This window comes from Ornithodoros turicata, chromosome 8 (genome assembly GCF_037126465.1).
Source record: "Ornithodoros turicata isolate Travis chromosome 8, ASM3712646v1, whole genome shotgun sequence".
Taxonomy (NCBI): Eukaryota; Metazoa; Arthropoda; class Arachnida; order Ixodida; family Argasidae; genus Ornithodoros; species Ornithodoros turicata.
Window position 1 is genome coordinate 7,894,120 of NC_088208.1, and position 24,178 is coordinate 7,918,297.

General features: G+C 49.9%; 1 protein-coding gene across 2 annotated transcripts in view; it reads left to right on the plus strand.

Moving 5' to 3' along the window:
* LOC135366443 (cytochrome P450 3A12-like) overlaps positions 1-13,269 on the plus strand; it is a 63,798-nt gene extending 50,529 nt beyond the window's left edge. For both annotated transcript variants that reach the window (XM_064599143.1, XM_064599144.1), the window contains exons 11-14: positions 2,948-3,036; positions 4,477-4,617; positions 11,061-11,226; positions 13,137-13,269. In XM_064599143.1, coding sequence (XP_064455213.1) covers positions 2,948-3,036; positions 4,477-4,617; positions 11,061-11,226; positions 13,137-13,223 — 483 coding nt within the window. In that variant the 3' untranslated portion in view covers positions 13,224-13,269. The remainder of the gene's footprint in view (positions 1-2,947; positions 3,037-4,476; positions 4,618-11,060; positions 11,227-13,136) is intronic.
* The last annotated feature ends 10,909 nt before the right edge of the window (positions 13,270-24,178 follow it).

The following is a 24,178-nucleotide window of genomic DNA, read 5'->3' on the forward strand; positions in this document are numbered from 1 at the left end:
TCTTCGGCCGTAATGAGACTGCCTTCGGCCGTATTGAGACTTTGGCCGTAATGAGACACTTGGGGATTAAAGGATTATCGGCCGTATTGAGACTTTCGGCCGTATTGAGACATCGGCCGTAATGAGATACAATCGGCCAGGCTTGGGACCAGCCTAGTGTACAAGAGGATAAATGACAGATTCGCGAATTCCCGAAAAAAAGAATGAAAATCTCGGCAGGGCGGGAAGCGTGCTGGATATGGCTTGACGAGGAAGGAAAGTATTTTGAGTACTGAGTAGCAAATACCGAAAAAAGTATTTTAAATACATTAAAAATACTTTCGCAAAAAAGTATTGAGTAGAGTACCAAAATACCGGGAAAAGTATTTAAAATACTGTATTTTGAGTACGTACTCAAGATACGTACAAGTCTGCATGAGTTTCACTAAAAACAACAATATTCCTTGACGAAAAGGGACTGTTCTTGCTGTAGTTGACGTTGCATAATGTACATAACTGCTTCTTGGCGTTATTAACGTAACGCATTAAACAAATGTTTAGCCCCGTTTCAGCGAGATTTTCTCTCCCACAGACTATAACACATATATAGCACATATTGATTTAGCGCACACCTAGCACAAGCATGGCACGAAATAGCGGGTAGCTCAATGACAACCACAATCGAACAGGAGCGGTTTTACAAATCAAGATGAATCAGATTACACATGTCCAAGTCAGTGGAGTTCAAATTATAGTCTCTTAACACTGCCGTAAATATAGACTTTTCCTGCGCACAACAATTCGCTCGTTTTCATTGGTCAAGCACCGTTGTTGTCCACGAAGGCAGAAAAAAATCTGAGACCTGAAGGAAGCAGAAGCCCATGACGGAATGCAAGGTGTACAAGGTAGAGACTTATAGACGACGAAACTTTCTAGCTGTCTCGCGGCAAGGGCCAAAGGGGGAAAAGAGAAAACAGCCCTGACATTGAGACTGTCGAAAACGATCAATAGGCAAACCACCTTTTTAATGTTAACTGAATTAAGGTAGAGAACAGTCTTCAGCATTTCTGTTGCAATAATTTGAGTTTTATATAACGTTCTTCGAGGTGAGCAGGAGCAAGGTGCGCGCCTACTCAGTGACCGCTCTGCGAAGCCTACGACGTACCTATCGTGCCGAAAAAAAATAATTCCTTTAATTTAACAAAAAGTAATTTTCTATTTTTTTTTCTCCACGCATAAATGAGGTGTCCCTGAGTGTTCAATTGGGAGTATGGTTTTTGCTCGCAGTGCAAACTTCAGAGCCGTCTAGCGCCGGGACGCGGCGGTATTATTTAATATTTAGCATATGTCTACCACCAAAATGAACTCTGTTTTCTTTTTTCGTCGGCGATGGTCCAGCAGATGGGAACGCGAACGGCTTCGCGTATATCATTGAGATAACAGCATCGCATCAGTGCGATATCGGCTAGCATGCACCCTTACAAAATCGCATGAATTCCAAACAAACGTCGCGATGATAACCGCAGCTGAGGGTAAGGGCATGTTGCTCTGGGCCAGGTGGCGCGAGTGAGCAGCAACATCAGCGCCCCAAATCATGCAACACTCCCCAGTTTAGCAGACGACGCGGAACTTTCAAGTACACGGTGTCGAGTTGTTCGCGCTTTTCAAGAAGCACCGCTTTTTCTGTTGATTTCCTACAGGTTTTGTAGCTTCCTTGGCACGATACCGTTTGACACACCATGCAAAACCCGCTGATGGAACTCCTTACTGTTGGGATTCGCGGCCGCTTGAGCCCGAAATGGTGCTGTGCAAACTTCACTGGAACAGCCCAAATGCCGAGTCAACAGCTCGTGGCAACGCGGACACCCCCGCAGCACAAGTGGGGCAGTCGAAGCACTCTTTTCCTTTATTTCTCCTAACTGCCGCTAGGGTGACTCTCTTCCCGCTCCGCACAGAGCCGTTTATAGGGAGAGTTTGGCCATTAGGAGGAGCCTAGCTTGAAGCGCGTCATGCGACGTCACAGCTAAGCCACCTCCGTCGCCGTGCTCTATTGTTGTCCCGTTGTCAGCCGGTCGCCGACGCCATATTGATGCTGGTCGTTGTTCACGATGCAAGGAGGAAAGACACGTGCGTACATTGTCTTTCGAAAGCCTTTCGTCCTTGAACTCTTTCAGTTTGGCAACAAAGACCCCCTCATCACAGGGGACTGTGGGTCATAAGCCAGCTATTCCTGTAGATTGCATTCATCGCAACAACAAAGCTGACGGACAGCATCAATATGGCGCACATCAGATGGCTGATAAGCAGATTCTGCTTGGATTCAGACTTTTTGGGCGGCGCAACGATGACTCTGACGTCAAAATAGGCTCCACCCACGAGGCGGCAAAAGATCAGAGAATGGCCAAACTCTCCTTATAAATGGCTCTGGCTCCGCAGGTCGGAGGCGCGTTAAAGTTAACTCTGCTTCAAGCTGTACTGCCAGCTCCTGCTGTAAAATTATCGAAGGGATGAGAGGAGCTGCCCACATTCGTGGCCAGCTTACGTGCACAGGGCGATCGAAATCGCTTAACAGGGAACAGCATAGACTCCGTCAGTACTGGCATCGGACCTGGACAGGTTCGAAGCGGTATGAACCGTTATTTTCTTGCTCCGACGCTTAATCATTTTTTCCTGAACCAGTAAAAAGACCGAAACGAAAAGCGTTTCGATCCGACACCCTGGCTTCCGAGCAGAGGTTGTTTACACGTATTGCTCTTGTATGACCGCGGGAATGACATTGACCTGATCGAGTTCATTTGAGGCGACGCCGGCGAGATAACTGGGACTCAGTTATCGCTTCCATTCAATGCATTATCTGCACGTTTCATTCTTTGTCATTGGGATATGATATTGAAAATATATTGCGCAAGGTCTTCGTTTATATTGGCTTTCTGCGCCTTACGCTTTCTTTTTCTTTTATTGTTTTTAGGGAGAACTAAATCACGACGCCGTGTTGGGAATGAAGTACATGGAACAAGTCTTTTCAGAATCGCTTCGCTATTATCCCCCCGTTATAGGGTATGTAATTTCTTTGAAAGGACGTGGATGTAGAGAGTAGAAAGGAGCAGATGCATGCCAGCTCTGCCGTGAGATGCGGCTCCAACAGGTGCTTGCGCAACGGTGTCCAAGATAGAGGTGTGACGTCATATGTTTACGTCGAAAAGCACATAGAATAGTGGAGGACGACGAAACGCTTGGTTTGAGACAGCACATCCGGGACATTGCATAGTCGCCGATTAGGACTCACGTAGAGGGACAGGTTTAAAGGTACTGTAAAGCAGAACCGATCAAATGTCATTTAGTGTGGCTATCGGATAGTCCAAGCCCCCAGGACGAAAACTGCCCAAGTTTCATTCCAATCGACGGTGCAATTAATTAGAAAATTACAATTAAAGATTACGGGCAACACAGTAGTAGGTATTCGAAATGAATCCGTACCCCTGACACACACGGCGGCAACCACATTGCATGCGTATAACACTGCGGGCCCGACATAACAATCCACCATAAAATCCGCCCCTGCAATCCACACAACGATCCACATGTGAGGATAAACGGATAAGCGAACCGAAATGAAAAGCTGAGCTGTTGAAAAAAAATGTGTCAGACGTTCAAGAAGCCAGACAGCGTCGGGACTTGCTTGTTCACAGAGGTTCACAGACAGAGTTTGTTCGTTCGAAAGAGGCCGGGAACAGAAGGAACGCGCAGGCGCAGCAGAATGGAAGTAGGGAGAGCCTCCATCGAACAGCGGAGGGTTACTTCGCAAAAAACACTGTTAACAGGGGTTTCAAAATGCATAGGTAAACAGGAAAACTAATAATACGGTTACTTAAATAACAAAGTTCCGATGTAATAGTGCGTAATACCAATTTTCAGTGTTGCCCGCTGTACAGGGGGTTGTTGTGTACCAGGCGTCGCACCGCTCCACTACGCCGCATCTTTCGTGGCAAATTAAAAATATTTATAGCGCGTTGTCGGTCGTATCGTTCCGCATATGCATTTAGGAGCAACAAAGTCTCTAGTCACATCACCGGCATATCATGCTTGTCTACTGCTTTACAGTACCTTTAAACGCATTTCGTCTCTCTGCGCGCATCAGTATACGGTGTGTGAAACATCGCCGAATACAACGGTCCCGCGAGGAGGTAGGGGAACGACGGTGTGCTCGGACGGTGACTTAGTCTGGATGCTGTGGGCAGTGCGGCAACGACGCGACAGCAGTATAGAACCCGACAGCCACAAGAAGCGCATGGAGCTGAAGAATCGAGCATGTGGCAGGTGGCCGTTATCGAAAACGCTAAAAGCCTTTTCAGGTCTCCAAAGGCTATCCCGCCAGAAATGTACCGTCAACGATGGACCGATAAAGCTACGTTACATTTAAACGCGTGTCACGCGACGCCCAAAAGTTGCACCCAATTATTTTATGTGGCATTTTTCGAACCCACTCCCTCATTTCAGATTCACAACCCGCACGGCCGCCAATGACTTCCACCACAAAGACGTAACCATTCCAGCAGGTGTAGCTGTCCTTGTGCCCACCTACCAGTTGCACCATGATCCGGACCTCTGGCATGAACCAGAGAGGTTCGATCCCGAGAGGTGTGTATACATTTCATGCAAGAAGTCCGTTCAACAGAGATCTAGCTCGGCCAGGTATAGACATATTGACGCCAAATCAACTTTAATCGCGGATCGCCTCCATCCTGCTCTTAAAGGGACTATGAAACGATTTTTTCTTCGTTTCGTTCGAAATAAGACATTTTTCTGAGTCTAGAACCGAAATTTTACTTTCGTCGCGCGAGCGGATTTCTCGGGAGCGAATTTAAACGGAGCGGCGAAGGGAGGACAGCTAGCGCCACGCCGTGGCGAGCTGCCGAGCGGAGACACAACGGGCAACTTGACGCGACCACGGCCGGCTCAGCAACACGTCATCGTGACGTGTAGCCGAGCCGAGGAATCCCGCCAGGAGCATGCGCCGTAGGATCCCGCGTATACGTTCATCGGGAGTGGAAATCTCCATGACAGCAGCTTTCGCGTGATCGGCAGATTTCGGCAGTGGCGGCAGCCACAGCGCGAGCTCGCGGCATTACTTGCCATTGTGCAACACCGGTGACGTAACGGGGAACCGAAGTGCGGTCCGTACAGTTACACCATCGGCAGGGAAATATGCGCGGGAGAGGAGGAACGCGGAAGAGACATTTCCAGCGCGCGCTCCTCGCAGAGTGGAGCGATTTCGTCCGGAAAAATTTGTGGCATATTAGTTTCTCTGCGGGAAGAACAGTTTCCATCGAAGAAAAGTATGGGGGTTCGTGAAATTTCATAGTCCCTTTAAGAGCAATCAAACCCGAGTGTCGCGCTGGTGGGGTACGATAACACTAATAGCCTGCATAAAACGTTTGTTAAAGGGTTGTGTCCTTGCAGTTGGTTCCGCCTCCCCCCCCGGTAATGTATTAAAAATCCTTAACAATAGGTGGCTCAAAATAGCCATTCATGAGTGACACTTATACGGAGGTACGGGAACGAAGCCGTTGGAAACTATCGTAACGAGTTTCGAACGGCGCCATGCCCCCGTTGGGCACGGCGCCCAAAGAAAGCAGTTTTTCTTACTGCTTTGTGTAAACAAATTATAAAATCTGTACATATACTATGGTGCAAACAACGAGAAATTAGCCGAGGCCGGCTACAAACATGGACGAGAGGAACACGTAAGCCTCAAACGCCTAGAATCAATGAAATTAAACAACTCAGGAAAAAGGTGCTTTATGCTCCAGCATTCGAAGCTCGGCATTCTGCTTTCCGGTCATGGAGCAGAAGGTCCAGGTTCGAATCCTGGCGTTAGCACCTTTTTCTTGAGTTATTTAACTTCAATACTGTGGTTCGTTGCATTCGCGTCACGTATTACTCGTAATTGAACAAATTTCGCAAATTCAACCTCAAACTTTAGTTCAGGAACGGCAGCATTTCTTAGCAATGTAGTAATCGAAAATTCGTAACGCCTGGTTCACACTGCCGCTTCTCTCCGTTGTGGGTACGGTACAGATCGAGTACGGAAGCGGTTGTCGTACGACGCGCTGTTCAGACACATGCGTTCTTGATACGGAAAGCGCCTGTGTTTGACCAATCGTGCCTCCACACTTTCTACGTCTATCTATCTATCTCCGCTCTGCATTGCGCCTTCGCTCATTGGTTAGCTATGCCGCCGAAGGTCATCCGTACCGCATGGAGTTCGGTCGAGCCCAACACCCGCGGTACGTATGCTTTTCGGTTCGCCGTACTTCGTTGCTATAACAACCCTGCCGCGCCGCATCCGTAACGCGTGAAAATGCAACAGCGTGAACCAGGCACAACTCGCGGAAGCACACCCATTACGAACGTTGATTCCGCTTCTATCGAAACGAAGTGGAAAGGCAGCATACTCTCTCTCTCAGGCCGGTTTCAAACCTGCGAAGCTCGTAGTCGTCGGTTTATGAAATCATGACTGCGCCGAGGAGATCAGAGAAGTGTCCTCTGTTCCCTGTGAGAATAATCCTTTACTACTCGGATCCCCAGCGCGTGACTCCCAACCAGAATACTCGATTGCCTTTAGGTGCTATTTTTGAAGCAAACACACAACAAATACGGTCATGCGAAGCCGGCGTTATAACGATCGAGGGCGTGTTCGGGCGACCCGGGTAGCTCACAACAGTCATGTTCATAAGAGTTGATTGTGACGGATTTTTTTTTCTTCCTTGTACAGAGGGGAGCTCTTTTATTTATTTATTTAGATGCAGCCAGGCTATGGCAGGGGCGGGCATACGGTTCGCCAAAATTCCTTCAAACCGAGCTGTCTAATTCGACCATAAATAGGATTCAATTCAGCGATCGTGCGCGAACCAAAAAGCTATATTTGAAAAAAAAATAATAATAATAATAAATAATAATAAATAAATAAAGGGGGGGGGGTGTCTCCCTGCGGATGAAACGAGGAGTGATGCAATGGCGGAACTGCACAGAAAATGCGAGAATATTTTTGAATTGCACCTAATGGGTTGTGGATATGGGCAAACTGTAGCAGCAGAACTGCAATGAGTTATGATGTAACGCTAGAGAGGATGGAGGGGTTTTGCGTGAAGAAATAAGATGCACTGACCCGGATCAGGATTTTTTATTTTTTTTTATTCAAACCGATGTTCTGTACCGATTCTAATTTCCGAATGAGGTGATCCTGCTAAGGGTCGCAAATAGACGCCGCGTATTCAATTTTTAAGCGAACGAGTGTGGTGTACAGTTGAAGCTTTAGTCCGATATGGCCTGGCTAACCTTTCCTTTCTTTTTTCTTAATAAACATATCCCCCCCGATATGTGCTTTGGAACAGTTACGCTTGATGAAGCCTAGCGCCTGGTTAGCTTTCAAGTATACATGATTAAAGCGAAGATCCCATATTAGGTTATGTGAGCGCCCGATTTTTATATGAACTTACAGTGTCAAGTACGGTATTATCTAGAGAATACGTCTTGCGCGTATGATTAGTGCGATATGGTGACATGTGCTTGCACTTGTTAGTGCTCAGTGGCAAAAGCCAAGTGTTACACCAGGAAGAAATAACCTAGAGATCACTTTGCAAGGCAGATATGTCAGGTGGGGTTATAATTACATGATAGATCACACAGTCGTCTGCAAAGAGTCTAATATACGATGTAATGGCATGCGGTAAGTCAATATCAATTAAGAACAGAAGTGAGCCGGGGACAGGACCTTTTGGAGCTCCTGAGAAGGCTATGTAGTGGGCGAATTAGGTGTTGTTAGCATTGACAAACTGAGTTCTGTTGTGAAGAAAGTCGCCAATCTAGGCAACTGGACTTGGATGAGTTCTTAAGAGAGACCGTTTATGAAGGAGAAGGTGATGAGGAACTTTATCGAATGCTTTGCGGAAGTGAGTGAATATGACGTCTATCTAGGAACCAGCGTGTATTGATGCAAATAATGCTTGGTTCACACTGTTGCATTTTCATGCGTTACGGATGCGGCGCGACACGGTTGCCATGACAACGAAGCACGACACTCCGAAAAGCACACGCTCCGCAAGAGTTGAGCTCGACCGAACTCCATGCGGTACGGGCTACCTGCGGAGATGCAGCTGACCAATGAGCGAACGCGCTCCGCGCAAGCTCCCCGTGCACGGCACGTTCCTGTAGTATTTGGCGAACCCACTGTCGTCGTCGTTTTTTCCTTCTTTTCAGCAGAAGCGCTGCTGCTGCCATTTGAACAACAAGTGGCCAGTTTACGCGCTCTGTATGACGCAGATACGCTTCAATACACCTCAAAGTTTCGTCGACCACATCACGTTGCCCGTTCATGGCTGCCTGTGGAATGGAGACGTGGTGGAGTGGAGACGTGATTGGTCAACCACAAGCGTTTGACGTATCAAGAACGCATATGTCTGAACAGCGTGTCGTACGACAGCCACCTCCGCACTGGATCCGTACCGTAACCGCAACGGAGAGAAGTTGTAGTGTGAACCACGCATTAGTCAGAGATGAAGTAAGGGAGTCGCGTCTCGCAAGAGAGACCACGGCGAAAACAGTGTTGTGCGTTAGATAAGAATGAATTGGATTCAAGGACTTTAAACTACTTCATGCTCGAGAAGCTTGCAAGAAACTGATGTTAATGAAATGGGGCTGTAGTTACCAGGGTCGTGTTTGCTATTTGACTTGTTAACTGGAATTACCTTCGCAATCCTCCAGTCGTCCGGGACTCTACAAGTAAGCTAGTTTTGCGAGAATCGTTTATACAGTAAAACGCTATAGTTACATCCTTCGTGCTCCTCAAGAACTTGGTTGTACCCGCAACTGGACGATAGTTTTGAATTGTCGATAAGTTTGTGGATAATTACTACATCAAGAGCCAGAGGATCCATAGGACATTTTATACCAGGGCTTGTAACACTAGCAAACGGTGTCCCTAGATAGTAGGAAACAGGAAAACGATTTAGTGAACTCGTCGTTTAAAACAACTCGGCACAAGGTAGGAGGTACACGTACCTCGTCAAGAAATAAATTTACTGTGCGGTCCTCATGCGGCTTAACAGCGTGCCAGAATCGTTTGGTGTTGGAACGATGGAGGCTAGGCGGGGTTGAACTGAAAAAAAGCGGTCTTTGCCGGCAGCAAGGACTGCTTGAATTGATTAGCAACAGAATAATACTAAGAAGCCCAATGTATTGGGTTGCTGGTCCTACGGGCTCAGCGAAACAGGAGCTTTTTCTTATTACGGACACGCCTAAGCTCACGATTATTACGTATTACTAGATTACTCTTATTACGGCGTATTACTAGAGCCAGGGATGGAAGCGCGTGGTACATACAGATCGATAAGACGGCTGAACTCATTTTTCTTAATCGCTTGCAGGTCTAACGGGCTAACGAGTAGCGGGAAATTCAAAAAAATTACAGGACGGTTACGACTCGTGTATCGCGAAATTCAGCGTCAGCTGTGCGTGTGGTGAAATGAGGCCGGATGAAAGTGTGCAGACAAATTTATTTAAGCATGATGAGTATTGATTTGTGGTCGCTAAAATGGTTGGCGAGGTGAGTGGTGTCTTGAACGAGGGGGCTGTTCTGGACAACCAAGTCTATGCATGAGCCATGTCTATAGTTGTGGGTTGGCGGATGTCGGTGCACAGCGTAAGGTCCAGTTGTTCGGACATATCACTTAGGAAAGTGGTGTTTTTGGCCAGAGAAACGCCCACGTTGAAGTATCCGACGACAACAAACTTGCGCGTGCGGTAAGGTGCGAGTTCATACACGAAAACGTTGCGGACGCGTTCTGGTGCGACGCGAGGCGAGAAGTAGCACACAACCAAAACGAGCCCTGTGGGAAGCTACACGGCACAGCTGACGCTGTAAAACTGACGTACAATTGTGCTGAAATGGGGTAGTTTGTATGGCATAGTCATAATGATGTTCAAGCAGCCAAGGACAGGACGACAGACACACAACACATATCCACAGTGGCACATCTCACAGGCACGCATACTACGAATATTTGTGTAAAACAGGGAACTACCATCCGGTTTATTACGAACCCTTATTTACAATAAGGGGATCTATTGACCGAGATGTGGCTGCGCCAGCACTTGATGCACCAACAACGGATGCACTCTCAGTTTCTACGTACTCTCCGCGTGGTCCAGATATGAGGTCCCAGCGATATGCCTTATCAGGTAAATATAATTTGTCGTAGACAAGGCGCGCTTTCGCACAATTTTTTTCTTACTTCACAACAACTGTTGCAACAGCAGCAGCTTGCGTACTCAGGAGCGAGGTGATCACTGACCCTTATTGAGTGGGGCCCCAGGCATGTCCTCAATCTCGTGTTCTGAGTAGATCTGCGTTAACGGAACCCGAAAATGGCAAATTTGCTAGTTTTCCCAAGTTTCCAACACCGTTTTCAGGATGTGGCGGTTCAAGTCAAAACAACTGCAAGATGATAGATGGGTAGAAATCCAGCGAACCGGTAGAGATGTAGGAAGGGAGTTGCTTCAGGACAGAAGCCGCCGATATTTCGAACAGAGACTGTTCTTCTTCTGGGCGAAGAAGAAGAAGGCCCAGAAGAAGTCTCTGTTCGAAATATCGGCGGCTTCTGTCCTGAGGCAACTCCCTTCCAACTGCAAGATGATATTCGATAAAGAAGACATTACACTACATAATACTAAAAAATTGGGAACCTCTTTTTTAAACGCGCGACAACTTTCTCTCTCTCTCTCTTTGGACAACTCTTGGCATTCCGCGGATACCTTGAAGTCCGCTTTGCTACCACATTCTGCAGTGAAACCCTGCAACAGCTAAGTGACGATATCTTGAAAGAACTGTCAATGTCATGCTTTCCTCTTTTATGCTTTCTTGTATTTGTTCCTGCGAGAGAGTTGATTTCTCATAGGGAGCCCTCGACGCAATGGGCTCTAGAGTACTGCGCGGACTTACCCGAAAGACCAAGTCCGGCCCGGCCCGGACACTGTGCACTTCACACATGTTTACAATATGTTACGTGCATTCATTCTATTAGGTTTCATCCGAGCAACCGAACACAACTGGACTCGATGACCTATCAGCCCTTTGGCAGCGGACCAAGAAACTGCGTCGGCATGCGATTTGCTCAGCTTGAGGCCAAACTTACGCTGGCCAAGATGCTTTCGAAGTACAGGGTGTTCTTAGACGACCGATACACACAAGTAAGCTATGACTGGGGTGTGGGAACTCGGGGCGAATTGTGTCTTACAAATGCACGAGACGATGCTCTTCACGGCTTTCAACGTAGGGTTCAATTTTTCTAGCACGGGGGCGTTACTGTCGCGGTGCATTGTAAATGCGATGTCGGGAAAAGGCTGCACTCCCACTATGGTGAATATTATAGGCGGTGTACAGAACACCCCGTTGGACCTATTGGTACTGCATGCCGGCATAATACGGCAAACGAAAGAGACGTCACAGACGAAATAGTAGTTGTCTCGACTATGTCGTGTGCTTTGCTTGTGTTTCTCGTGTTCTAGCGCTTCTCGACAGGTACTCTAGCGAGTTTTCACCTACGTCATATTGTGACGTGGCAGTAACGTAGCATGCCCGTAAGCTCCTCCGACTGGTGGTCACTTTTCGTGCAGGCGGCATTGAAAGATGTCAAACTGCGCTATTTTTCAATGCGACTACCATAGCTTTCATAAAAGAAAATGTTACAACGACAAACACGAAGTGTCATCGGGATAAGAGAAGGGTATACGGATGCGACTGGATTTCAAGACACCATTCGAGGCTTCGTTTTCCAGCAAATGCTAGATAATCTCGGCAGCTGCGCCGAAAAAGTGACCACCACCATGGCGGTCAAATGCGTTCTTTTGACGTCATGTGAAAATACCCTATATACCAGCTCCCGTGGCATAGTGGTTAGTATGATCGCTTTCCACGCCGAGAATGGGAGGCGACGCGGGTTCGAATCATGTCACCGGCTGTGCTGTCTAAGGTTTTCCCTGGGTTTTCCGAAGACTTTCCAGACGAATGTCGGCACAGTTTTCAAAAGAAGTCGGCCCAGGACGCATACTAATGCCTCTGTCCCCCACTCCTTCCTGCTGTCATATCTGCATCTGTCACGTCTATACGCCACTCATAGCCACAGTTGCTTCGCGGCGCTAACACGGAGTAAAAAAAAAAAACAAGTACTGTACGCGCTAGGTCATCCTGCAACAATTGAATCAACCTTCCAAAGGTGTTCACATAATACGTCGTCAAGGAGAACAATATGTAAAATACGTGACAGTATTCGCAGCGCACTAGTTCCGCAAAAAGGCGACGCACCGGTGCATGTGAGCCGCTGCAATTGCCATTGAAAGAGGCCTGGAATTTTAAGGCAGCTGGAATCCCACGCATAAGCATTCTGTTCTGCATGGACCAAAGCTGCTCGCATTCATTTGTCTCTGACTTTCTCGTCACTGCAACGATCGTTTCACGCTATTAGAATCCTCCTTTGTACTCAAGTGTGCAGACGTGTTGAGGCCTGTTCAACTGTGTATTTCGCCATTCTTAATCCCGCTAGTGGACGAGGATAGAGTGAAAGAAAGGGGTCATCCTCGACGACAGGTACCGTATGCAGGGCTGCAGAATGCAAGAACAATGGCACCCCATGGGCAAAATCTGCGACGTGCTCGCCAGGTCTTCAGCTGCACACACACAAGGGGGTATATAACCGAGTACAGTTCTGCGCTAGCAGTGAGAACAGGAATAATAAGAGGGGGAAACAACCGAAAAGTGCCCGAGCTGCTGCTATCAGTAATCCGAAGACACGAAGGTTTTATGTATCACGTAGTTACTCGTTACACATGTTAGGTTTTTATTGTCTTTTTTTTTTTTTACAAAATTCATCTCCAATCATGCTTGCGTCTGCGTCGTTTCATTCGTAACATAGTCTTCGTTGAATATACCAGGCGTTAGTGACGGCTGAGACGATGATTGTATGTCATGTGAACAGGATGAGAGCTGTTTACTATTCCTGATACAGCACACGATGGTCTATGCACGAGCGCTGCAGCTGGCTAACCTTTTCAGTGACTTCCTTCTTTCTTCGTTGTGACACAGTGTATATTTTGCTTTCCAGCTCCCATTGCAGGTCTCGTCCACAACCGTTTTAATGCACCCCAAAGACGGAGTTTGGGTCCAACTGGAGAAGTTGAAAGGAAAATGAATGGGACTACAGCAATAATCAACAGTAATAAATAGTTCGTACAAGATGGAACGTCCACTTCCTCCAATATGACAGTTTCGATCGTACTGATAGACTCGTGGATGGACCTCAGTCCCTTGGAGTCTTCTCTTCGTCGATTTCTATATCAAGAATGGACATCCAGCAAGTATAAAGACCCCTCAGTGTGCATGATAACACAGCGCAATCCGGCACTCCTTCTTGCACTATAACAGAAACCTGCGTATCTGTTCCTTGTATACACAATAAATATTTGCGATCAATAGCGTTCAAACGACGTAAATGCGTGAGCATCTCCGCATGCATTAGCATGTTTCAGCAGCACGCTTCTCTCGTTTCCGTTCAGCTGCCTTTGACAAACGCCACTTGTGGTGACAAGCGACGACGAAGCGACGGCGGTGGAGCCGCCGACGCAGCGCGCCCCATCGCGTGAACGTGCTGAATAAATAATTCCTTCGTCATTGGGCTTGCTGGTCGGACCTGTCTGCCTTACTTCTATAGCTGGTATAACTTCCCACACTGGTGACCTGAGCAATGGAACCCGCTGCGTCTCCGTCAAGGACAGGAAACGGTACGGGAGACCGCAACGACCCTGCCTTTCGCCCCAGCGTTGGGCATATTGCAGTACTGCTTCCGCCCAGCTGGAACGCCAACTCCAAAGTTTGGTTTTCACAAGTGGAATGCCAATTCCCTCTGGCGGGTATCAGTTCGCAAGCTACGAGGCACTCTCATGTCGTCTCGGTGCTACCCCCAGACGTCGCTACAGAAGTCGCTGACATCCTCTGTGGGACAACCATTACCATGGCGTACGATACGCTGATGGCTGCAATCATCGAACGAACTACCGCCTCAGAACGCAAGCGTCTTCAGCAACTGTCGTCCGCAGAGGGCCTTGGGGATCGGCTGCCAGCTTCGATGAAGCCTTGTTCAAGGACCTCCTCTTGCAGCGACTCCCACGAGCTGTGCAGGTGCTACTCGCAACAGCCACCACACTTCCCATAGCCCAACTTGCGGAGCATGCCGAGCAACAACAACAACAACAACTTTATTTCAGGATGGTGGGTGGGGAGTTTCATCGCCGGGGGCTATACTCTACCCCATTGCTGGAGGTGAAGTGGCGGGGAGCATGCCGATAAGATCATGGAGGTGGCAGTTCAGACTATCTCAACCGCGTCCAGCTTTCCGAAACTCACACGCTGTCCGGCGGTCGTGCCCCATGCCCACTTCCCTCTGCACCCCAGTGGCCGTCGTACCACCCTCGAAGAGCTGCAGGACGACGTGCGGAACATATAGCCATGGTCGCAGCTTCACGCGTCGCCGACGTCAGTCAAGATCTCCCAGCGGAACCCATTGGTCCTCGTCGGCGCCTGAAGAGAATCCGAAGGAGTTCTGTTGGTTCCACTGGCAGCTCAGCGCAAGGGCTCGAAGATGTCAATCACCTTGCGCCTAGCCGGGAAACCGCCCGGGGGTCGCTAACGGTGGCGTGCACACCCCCATCAACCCTCAGCAGCGGCAGCCGCCTTCTCTACGTCTCTGATAGAACATCCTGACGTCGTTTCTTGGTCGACACCGGAGCAGAAGTCAGTTTAATCCCTGGTACTCGAACGGAACGGTTACGACAACCCATCTATCATGACGTATTTGCTCACACTACATGCGCACTGATACATGCACTGATTTACATCCTCACACTGATATTGTGTACTGTCATTCATTTAACAACTTCCATTAAGATGCATGGAGTGTATTGTTGGTGTAGGTGGGACGAATTCAGAATTTTTCGAATCCAAGGAAGGTTGCGAATCCACCGATCTTACGAATCTCGCATCTTTCGAATCTTTCCCTAAAGAAGAATTTGGAAAAACAGAGAAAAAACACTGAAAAGTGTTTCGATCCAGAATTAGGTATCCTCCTTTAATGAAACCCAAAATAAATACTTCACTTTCGTTGCGGATGAAAACAAAACCATTTACTTTTCCTTATTTATCATGTTGTTCATCGACTACAGGACATGCATATACTATTGAGTCTGAATTCTTAGAAACAATCGAAAAGCAATGTTATACTACTTTTAAATGTGTGGTGTCCGAGCGTTATGCTATTATTTTGGCGCGTCCCGGGGCTCAGGCTTTTCTTTGGTATGAGCAAGAGAAATCTGGAAAAAGGGAACCGCTACATTGTTGCGATTTCTTTCGCCAAAACCAGCGGGATCCAACAACTCCGGTCGGGCAACTCCGGGGCACAATATGGCAGCCTCGATCATTTGTCGGTGATTCTGAATGAGTTTATGCCATCTGCATGGTTGAGAGAGGCGCGCTGACTGCTCATGTTTGAAAGCATTTCTACGTGTTACTGAGCAGGCAAGAGCCGAGCCACATGAATATTTGTGTACTATGACCCGCGTTCTTGCATCGGGTACATTATGACTATTTGTGAAATATTTGACGGCCTGTTCACGGCCCCTTTAAATCAAGGAATTTAAAATAGATGTAAGCTACGTTGGCATCAAAAGAATAATAATGACAATCATTAGCTTCATTGTCTCCAACAAATGCATACTGCTTTAGCTTAGTTAAGTGAAATGGCCGGTATGATGTATGGTACAACAGGTGGCGACGACCAGGGTTTTGAGGTGCATCAGCAGATGATAAGAAATGTATTGACGGGGACTAAATAGCAATAGTTGCTTTCCAAACGTTTATAGAGTTCGTGGCTTGTAGCTCTAAAAAAAAAATCAAGTGCAAAGAATGAAAGGAGGAAACTTCAAAACAACCAGGAAGTCCTGGAGCAGCGAGCAAAGTTTGGAAACCGTCGACGCCATCCTGGTAATGAGCAGAACCACACTGAGCTTCAGCGGACCAGACGTCAGGTAGAAGCACCGGTGCTCGATTTGAACCCCACAATTTCATAAACTAGGAGCCACAGTCAGCTCACTCATAACATGGCATAAAGGCAGGTAAGCTGGTGCCTCACCTCTTCTAAAAAAAATAAAAAAAAAATAAAACCAGAGTTTCGTCAAAGAAAAAGAGTGACACGGGCCTCGGAACCAGTAGTACTGATTCCGTTTACACAGAACAAGAAAATGTGCACAGTATAGATATGAGATACAGAGGGAGAAGGTTACCGATGGCAAAAAAGGAAAGATTCGTGAAAGAACAAGGTCGGCCCATTGGTCACAGGATGAATAAATAGCCACTCACGGAACACTAACACAATTGCGAACGCTTTGAATAGCGACTGCTGCGAAAAAGCATTTACGGGTAACTGGTTCATGAGCCAGCACAGACATCCCACTCTATAGGGGTTGGCTGACCTTGTAGCTTTTGTGACAGTGTGAGTCCTCTGTGTGCCTGTTCTTCGATCAACCACCTTCTTCTTCTTCCACCACTAAGCACAATGGCCACAAACCACACAGGGCGATTGGCCAGGGTTTCGTGCAGGGTAATCCCTAGGGACTCATAAGACCGTCGAGACTGAGAGGTACCCGGGTTCGAATCCCGGTGCCGGCTGGGCTGTCTGGGGTTTTTCCTGGGTTTTCCTCAGACGCTTTCAGACATATGTCGGCACAGTTCCCCTAGAAGTCGGCCCAGGACGCACATTTCCCCAGGGCGTCAGTCGTGACGTTGCCCACACACGTGAGGCCGACAACGGCAAGCCCCTTCACCATCACCACCACCACTCATAAGACCCACGGCTTCACACGCGAGATAATGAGGATGGTAGGATCGCATGACAGTAGAAGGAAGCCATAGCAGAAGGAAGGAAGGAGGCGGAAGGTGCGTGATGTTTCAGAAGCGGCAGCAGATGGTAAGAAAGGCGGCGGCATTCGACGTTATTTCAAACCGCCATTTCTCAGTGTGGGAGGCTCCAAACGACAGGATGGCGCCCAGGGAAAAGGGAACTTCCTGTCTAGCCAGCGGCTGGGCAAGGTAGCCACGGCGGGAGCGATCGTAGAGGGAGCAGTGCAGGAGAAAGTGCTCCACAGTTTCCTCTTGGCCGCAACGGACGCACGCAGGAGAGCGGCTGGCACCCGCGCGGTGTAAATAAAAGTTCAGAGGAAGGGCTCGGCAGCGCAGCCGAGTCGACAATCGAATGTCGAGCATACACGATCCTGTGGGCACTCGGGCAGCTAGACACGTGGCTGTTTGGGGCGAAGGTAAGGGTCAGAACTGATCATAATCCATTGGTCTATGTAGCTCGCACAGCGCCCACGAGCGCGCGGCTAACACGCTAGGCACTCGCACTCCAAAAGTACGACGTTGAAGTGGAATACGTCCGAGACAAGGACAACCTCGTTGCTCACACATTTTCAAGGCTGACTTGAGGTCTACGGTTGGGCCTGTAGCACTCACACTGATTACCCAGAGGGCTAGGTCTGATTGGTCAGATACAATGTTATTTTCGAATTTCGAATCCAGTGTTTCTACATGCCTCCTCCTCTAGGTTCGGGGTTTGGTTACCTTTTGGGGCTTTACGGGCTTAAATTTACGCAGTGAACTTTGTGTGTTGCATTTCTGGCGTCTCGCGGAACGTACCAGGGGGGATCCAATCCTGTGTGTGGGTGTGTGACGTTGTGTGCGAATTCTCCTGACGATGCTTCTCAGCAGACTGTTACCAGGTGCTGTCTAGTCTAGCGTTCGCTGCACCGGACGAAGGCAGGTGTCACATCAGACGACGACGAAGCAGAGGCTCGACAAGCTGAGAAGACGAAGCAGCACGGGGGACAGTTGTAAAGGGACGATCAAGAACGGATGTTCGGCAGTTGGGGTCACGGAGGTGACCGAGAATGAGCACATTAAACGTTGTTTGACCGTAATTGCTCTGCAGGTCTTTGGCTCGATTTGGCAGTATATCCAGAGCAAGTATGTCCAGCTCCTGCAGGCCCTGAGTCCAAGCCACATCACGGAAGTGGTACTGCCATGGATTCCTGGTCACTGTGGCCTCTCTCCCAACGTGTTGGCGGACAGCCTAGCAAAAGTCTCCCCTTCTGGCCCTCTCATTGACGTTCTTCCGCCCCTGCCCTCTATCACGCGGGCCAGGTATAGAAGGCTGCTGGAGCTGACCGCTCTCCCCCTGCCAGCCCGGTACGCCCATCTTTACCACGCTTGGCAGGCCCGTCACGTCGAAGTTTTGCTGACTCGGCTGCGCTGCCTAGCCCTTCCTCTGAGTGGCTCGAGCCACTCGCAGGAGGGGCTGGCTAGGGCCGTGATGACCGACAGGGAGTCGGACAAAAGCAGGATCCTGGGGTATGCCAGGGGCACCATCCTGAGGGCCAGTATCATGGCGAGGAGTTCGCTCTCGAACACTGGAGTGTAGCAGGCAGGCGGATGGGGCAATCAGAGTCCAGCTGAGGGAAGACGACGCCGGCACCCGTCAACTGAGCCGAGACAGAGGCATCCGTCGCGAGAACAACGTGAGACGGGAACTGGTTGACGTGCGCCGAGAGGTGGGCTTCAAGCCGGGGAGACGGAGCGTAGGCAAGGCCGGGCTGGAACGCGTCGGCAACTCGCAGGGCCATAGACGAGACCGGACTGATGGGCACAGGAAGGGCAGTCAGAGAGGTATTCAGCGAGGCCAGAAGGTATTCAACAAAGACGAGTTGCGGAGTGTTGGATTTTCGGCATCTCCCGGCGATCCACTGGGTCCGATCCCTGAGAGACTGGTTCTGTCTGGTGGCTAAAGGGCTCTGACAAAGCGAAAGGAAGGTGTTCACTGTGAGTAGGCGGAACCGAGTCTTCAGAGAGGGAATGCGGGCTTCGGCATACAGCGCCTGGTTGGCCGTATACTTGGGGAGGCCCACAGGAAGAGCAGGGCGCTCCTGCGCATACCACAGCGGACGCTGGCGCAGCGGTGGATGGTGTCAATTGCTTTCGAAGCCTTCTGGCTTATGACTTCGACATCATGGTCCCAGTGAAGCATGTCATCATACCAGGCGCCTAAGTAGCGCAGCAGGTTGGTCTGGCGGATGGTATGGCCGGCAACATTCAGAACGATGGTCAAGGCTCCTCCAGTCCGGTTGGTATAGGGGAACAGCAGGACTGCAGATTTCTGGACGTTCAACGTGAGGTGGACGGAGCGCATCCAGGACGACAGCGCGAGGAGATATTCTTGCAGTTTCTCACGCAGCGTATGCAGCGAGAGAGAACAGGAGAAGAAAGCAATATCGTCCGCATAGGTCAAAGTGAGGATGCCCGGATTGAGAGGTAGGGAACTCAACAAAATGTTAAACAGCAGGAGCGAAAGGACGGACCCCTGACACCCCTCTGCTGCGGATGCGGAGAGGAGACGAAGCGGCCATCGGAGCAAAAGAATGATCGTCCAGTAAGGAAGCTGCAAACCCATGAAACGATGTACGGGGGAACGTTGAGTGCTGCCATACAATGGAGGAGGACGTTTTGTTCCACGCTATCGTAGGCCTTCGCCACATCCAAGGTAACCAGGGCAGCCATCTTCCCGCTCTTGCGCGCAAGACAAATCTGACTTTCCAGGTTGGCGTGCGCCATCCAGATTGAGCAGCGGGAGCGAAAGCCCATCTGGCTATCATTAAGCGCGGAAGAGGCTTCCAAAAAAGAAGAGAAAAGAGAAGGCAGTGCAGAATCCGCTCAATAGTTTTGCAGAGGACAGACGTCAGGGCAATCGGGGAATGTTATCCATAGCCAGACCCCTCGAGGCGGTCTTCTTGACTATAACCACCTTAGACACCTTCCAGTCATCTGGTATCCACGAGTGTTCGATGGAGACGTTCGCAATGTTCAGGAGCTCCTCTGGACATCACCATCCTGCCGGACCAAGAGCCGAGCTTGGGAGAGCGCGCACCACTGACGCAAGTTCCTCTGCAAAAACAGCAACTAAGCCGGACGACGACGCCACGGGAGGCTGCCGCGCGCAGGAAGGAGAGCGTTGGAAGCGGAGAGCAATGTCCCTGGCGACATCTACCAACTGGGCCATAGCAGCGTCATCGGACATGACGAGAGAGTCGGGGGGGGGGGGGGGAAGAGAGACCTGCTGATCTTGGAAACGTGCCTATGTATGGCTTTCCTGTTCTTCGGGCTGGAGAGGAATCAGTTCCGTTCAGTGAAAAAGGCCCGCTTCGCCGCAGAGATGATACGCCTGAACACGGCTTTATGGAATTGGTAGTTTTTCCAGTTCACGTACCAAGTATTTGCGAGCACCTGTTTCCAAGTGGCCTTGCGGCGCCGGTAGACCCTTGCGCAATCGGCATTCCACCATGGCGCACAGACTGACGGCGATCGCTTGTCAATGCGGAAGGTGGATAACGCCGTCGAGCCGGTCAGCGAGGAGGCAGCACATATCGCACGGTTGACGGGCGGGAGCTCAGAGCCGCCCTGTAGGAGGTGGCCCAGGTTCTTGTCTTGCAGGGAGTAATAGTAGTCCCTCTATAACAAGTTATAGAGGGAGCGAGAGGTAGCAGCGAGTCTAGCCGGTATGACCACTTCAAAGAAGATGGGCAGGTGATCACTGTTAGAGCCCGAGGTCAGCGTGCGCCACGAAGATAGGCGGGCTGCAGGCGAATGCAACATGAGATCGGGCACCGACCTTGCGGTGCCACGCAGGAACATCGGGGATCCATGATTTGCAACACTAAGGTTATGACGACATATCCAGTCCCACAGCTCCCTGCCGCTAGAGTCAGTCTTGGAACCCAACGAAACATGATGGGAGTGGAAATCACCGGCAACGATGTAACGCTGAGACACATTAGCGAGGGCACCACTGAACGGCGAGGGTGACTGGAAGCCGGCCGGACAGTACACATTGAAGACGTCCAGGGGGCCGAAGCGTGGGAGTGTGACCCGAACCGTGAGGGCTTCGCAAAGAGGGGACAGGGTTTGCCACACAACGCGGTTAGATTGCACTAGGCTAAGGGAGGTGAGCGTTAACAGACCGCCTCCTCGTCCTACGGGCCGGCCCAGGCGAAATACCTGAAAACCCGGAAAAGAAAAGAATCGTCGGGGGGATAGCCACGTTTCTTCAAGGATAATCAGGTCAGGAGAGCAGTTCGAGACAAGCATGTGGAGGTCGGGTAGAGCTGATGAAATTGCAAGACAGTTCCACTGCAAGACACGCAAGCTACTCATCACCCAGTATGGATTCAGTCACTGCGGCAGCAAGGACGTCGTCACCAGTGTTCGGACGGCCACCCGTCTTTGAACACTTGCCATGGGGCTTTTCGAAGGGGCTGCACCACATTAACGCGGATGAGGCGTCACGCCTGGAGTTGGAGGAGGACGCATCCATGGCCTCGTGGGATGAGGCTGGACACAGGCGGCCGGGCTGGGCGGTGGCTGATGAGCAGGAGGGAGAGCTGGGTTCACAGGACTGATGAGGGGGATCAGCAGTGGGCACAGAGGCTAAAGCCACTTGTTTGTTGCCGGAGATGGCGTTGACAGTCTCAGAAGGGGCCGAATAGAGGGATGCAACCATGGCGCTGAGTGAGTCAATCTCCGTTCTAACCTTCGAGACTGCAGCCTCGACGGCGGCATCAATCATCTTCTGGAGCCTATCGCCAGGAAATGGGGACAGAACGGCTTGCTGGGTTCTGCTTGCGAAATCCGAACCGCGTCTCTTCAAGGCAGCAGCCGCATCAGCCCGTGAGCAGTGGCGAGAATCCATGACTTCTAACAAGGAAGACTCCTGCTCACGGCAAGGGCACGATTGGTTGTCGGCAGAGTGCTTCCCGCCGCAGAGGCAACATTTCGGGGAGACACTAGGAGGGCACTTGGACTCGTCGTGGCCCGCGCCGCAGTGGCGGCAGCGGGGATCAGATCTGCAGTTTTTGGTTGTATGGCCGAATCGGAAACATCGCTTGCACTGTAGCGGTCTTCGCTTGTAAGTGTCTACGCAGAAGATGAGTGGCCAGGAACTTGATTTCAGATCGACGAGTCCCGCAAAGGACACAACTACGGACTGGGTAGCGATGCGACGATCGTTGCCAAGCCAGCTTCAGCGGTACGCGTCGAGGGCACGAGCATCAGAGAAGAGCTCGATGACTTCAGTAGCGGGAAGAGAGACGTCGACGCCCCTCACTACCCCTCTGACACAGGCGAGATTGTGCGGGATGAAGGCCTCCACCGGCTGGCTGCCGAAGCTGGAAGTTGACAGAAGCGAGCGGATGACGCTGACGTTGTCAGACTGATGATACCATCTCTTCCATATTGGCGAACTTCGGCGATGTCACGGAACTCAGAGGTAATGGCTTCCAGGCCTTGAAGCAGAGCTTTCGGGTTCTTGGACCGGATGACGGAGCCATCGGTAGGCTTGATTGCAACTGGGATGGACGTGAGGCCGTTGGTCTTGAAGAGGCTTAGGGGGACTGAGCGAATATCAACGGACGCCGACCAGTAAGGGCCGGGCCCGCTATGAGCAGCGGTCGCCATCGCCGCCCGTCTCACCCACCGGCGAGGTAAGCCGCGCCGCAACCGAGGGAGAAGCAGAAGAGGCCAGACAGGCCTGAGCTTGCAGAGAACAAGTAAGCTCATACAACAAAAGAGAAAGCCGTACCAGAGCAACAGAGGAACAGCAAAGCCAGCCGTTCAGTTCCAGAGAAGTTTAGTTCTTCCATTTTCCATTTCTTTGCCATCTACACCCTTTCCACTTCTTCTCCTACATTTGTACTGTACATATTTTCTTCACTACAAATCAGATTAGTGCTGGTTCTGAATCCCTCTCTGTTATTCACATTCTTTCAGCAAATTGAGGGTCTTTCAGAATGGAGCACAATCAGTCCATTTAATTTCATTCACTTAATATTTTGACAGGTAACGTCGTGTCTCGTGCTTTGACTGGTTGATGAAGCATGATGTCAAAATGACGTGTGGCTATTGTCAGCAGAGCATCGCAGGCGGGGCATGAGTACAAAAGAGTGTAATGAATATTGTGTCGGTTTTTATAGCCATTAGTTGTCAATACTTTCTGGAAAACGTTCACCGCCGGCAACGTGGCACAATAGCACTAGCAAAAAGTATACTTCCAACGTCATCACCCGGCTTCCGCACCAGCTTTCTAAGCGAGTGAAGCATGGTGACCGGGGACTTGAAAGGCAGGGAGTGGGCAAGTGACAGTCTGTCACACCAAGGTGAGAATATGCCCCGGTCCAGTTCCTGCAACCGTGTAATTATACGCATTTGTGCCGTAGAAGTAGGTTAAGCCTTGCTCATCGGGAAAAAGCGGTGTCGGCAGTATTAAGTGATTAGCAGCAAGGCAAGGGTATGTGGACCCATTTAAGACGACTGAGACGACCAAGATGGACCATGCATCCAGCGTCATCGTCATCCGGGGTCCTGGTGATGTTTGGCAGACAGTGGCCCCAATGAAATGTTTGCATAATGAGTTTTTCACTGAAGGAGATCTCCAGGTGTTTTTTATCGTTCTTCTACGTCTAGCCTTTCCACGTAGCTCGAGGATGTCCTGAAAGGCAGTATTCTGCAACCGCCTCTCACTTGGTCATGAATTTCACATTTTCTCGCTCGCACCAGTAAATGGAGCGCTGAAGGTCACATCTACCTGCAGAGACTATGGTGGCCTTGCTAATGCTGTCATCTCCACCTACGATGGAACGCTCGGATCCTCAAACAATGCGCAGCTGGCCAGTCTTCTAGCCTTTTAAAGGTACGCTGATCGCTGAACATGAGAAGCAGCTCCTACAGCTTCTTCACTACATGCGTAAATTTCACTTGTCCTAGCACGTACACATCTTGACTGGCAACGGGATACTTCTTCACTAGTTTTGTGAGAAGCAATTTGACCTTGTGCTTCCAGCAACCCTTCAGTGAATTCACCCAGTTCATTGAACATCTCGAGAGGTTTTCTCGAGGAACAAGTTGCTCATTTTGTTTCGCACTTACGTAGTGAAGAAGCAGCTCGTCAGTCCCTAGTTCGCATGCCGACCGTGGCTCAAGCAGTCGTGTCTGAAGCAG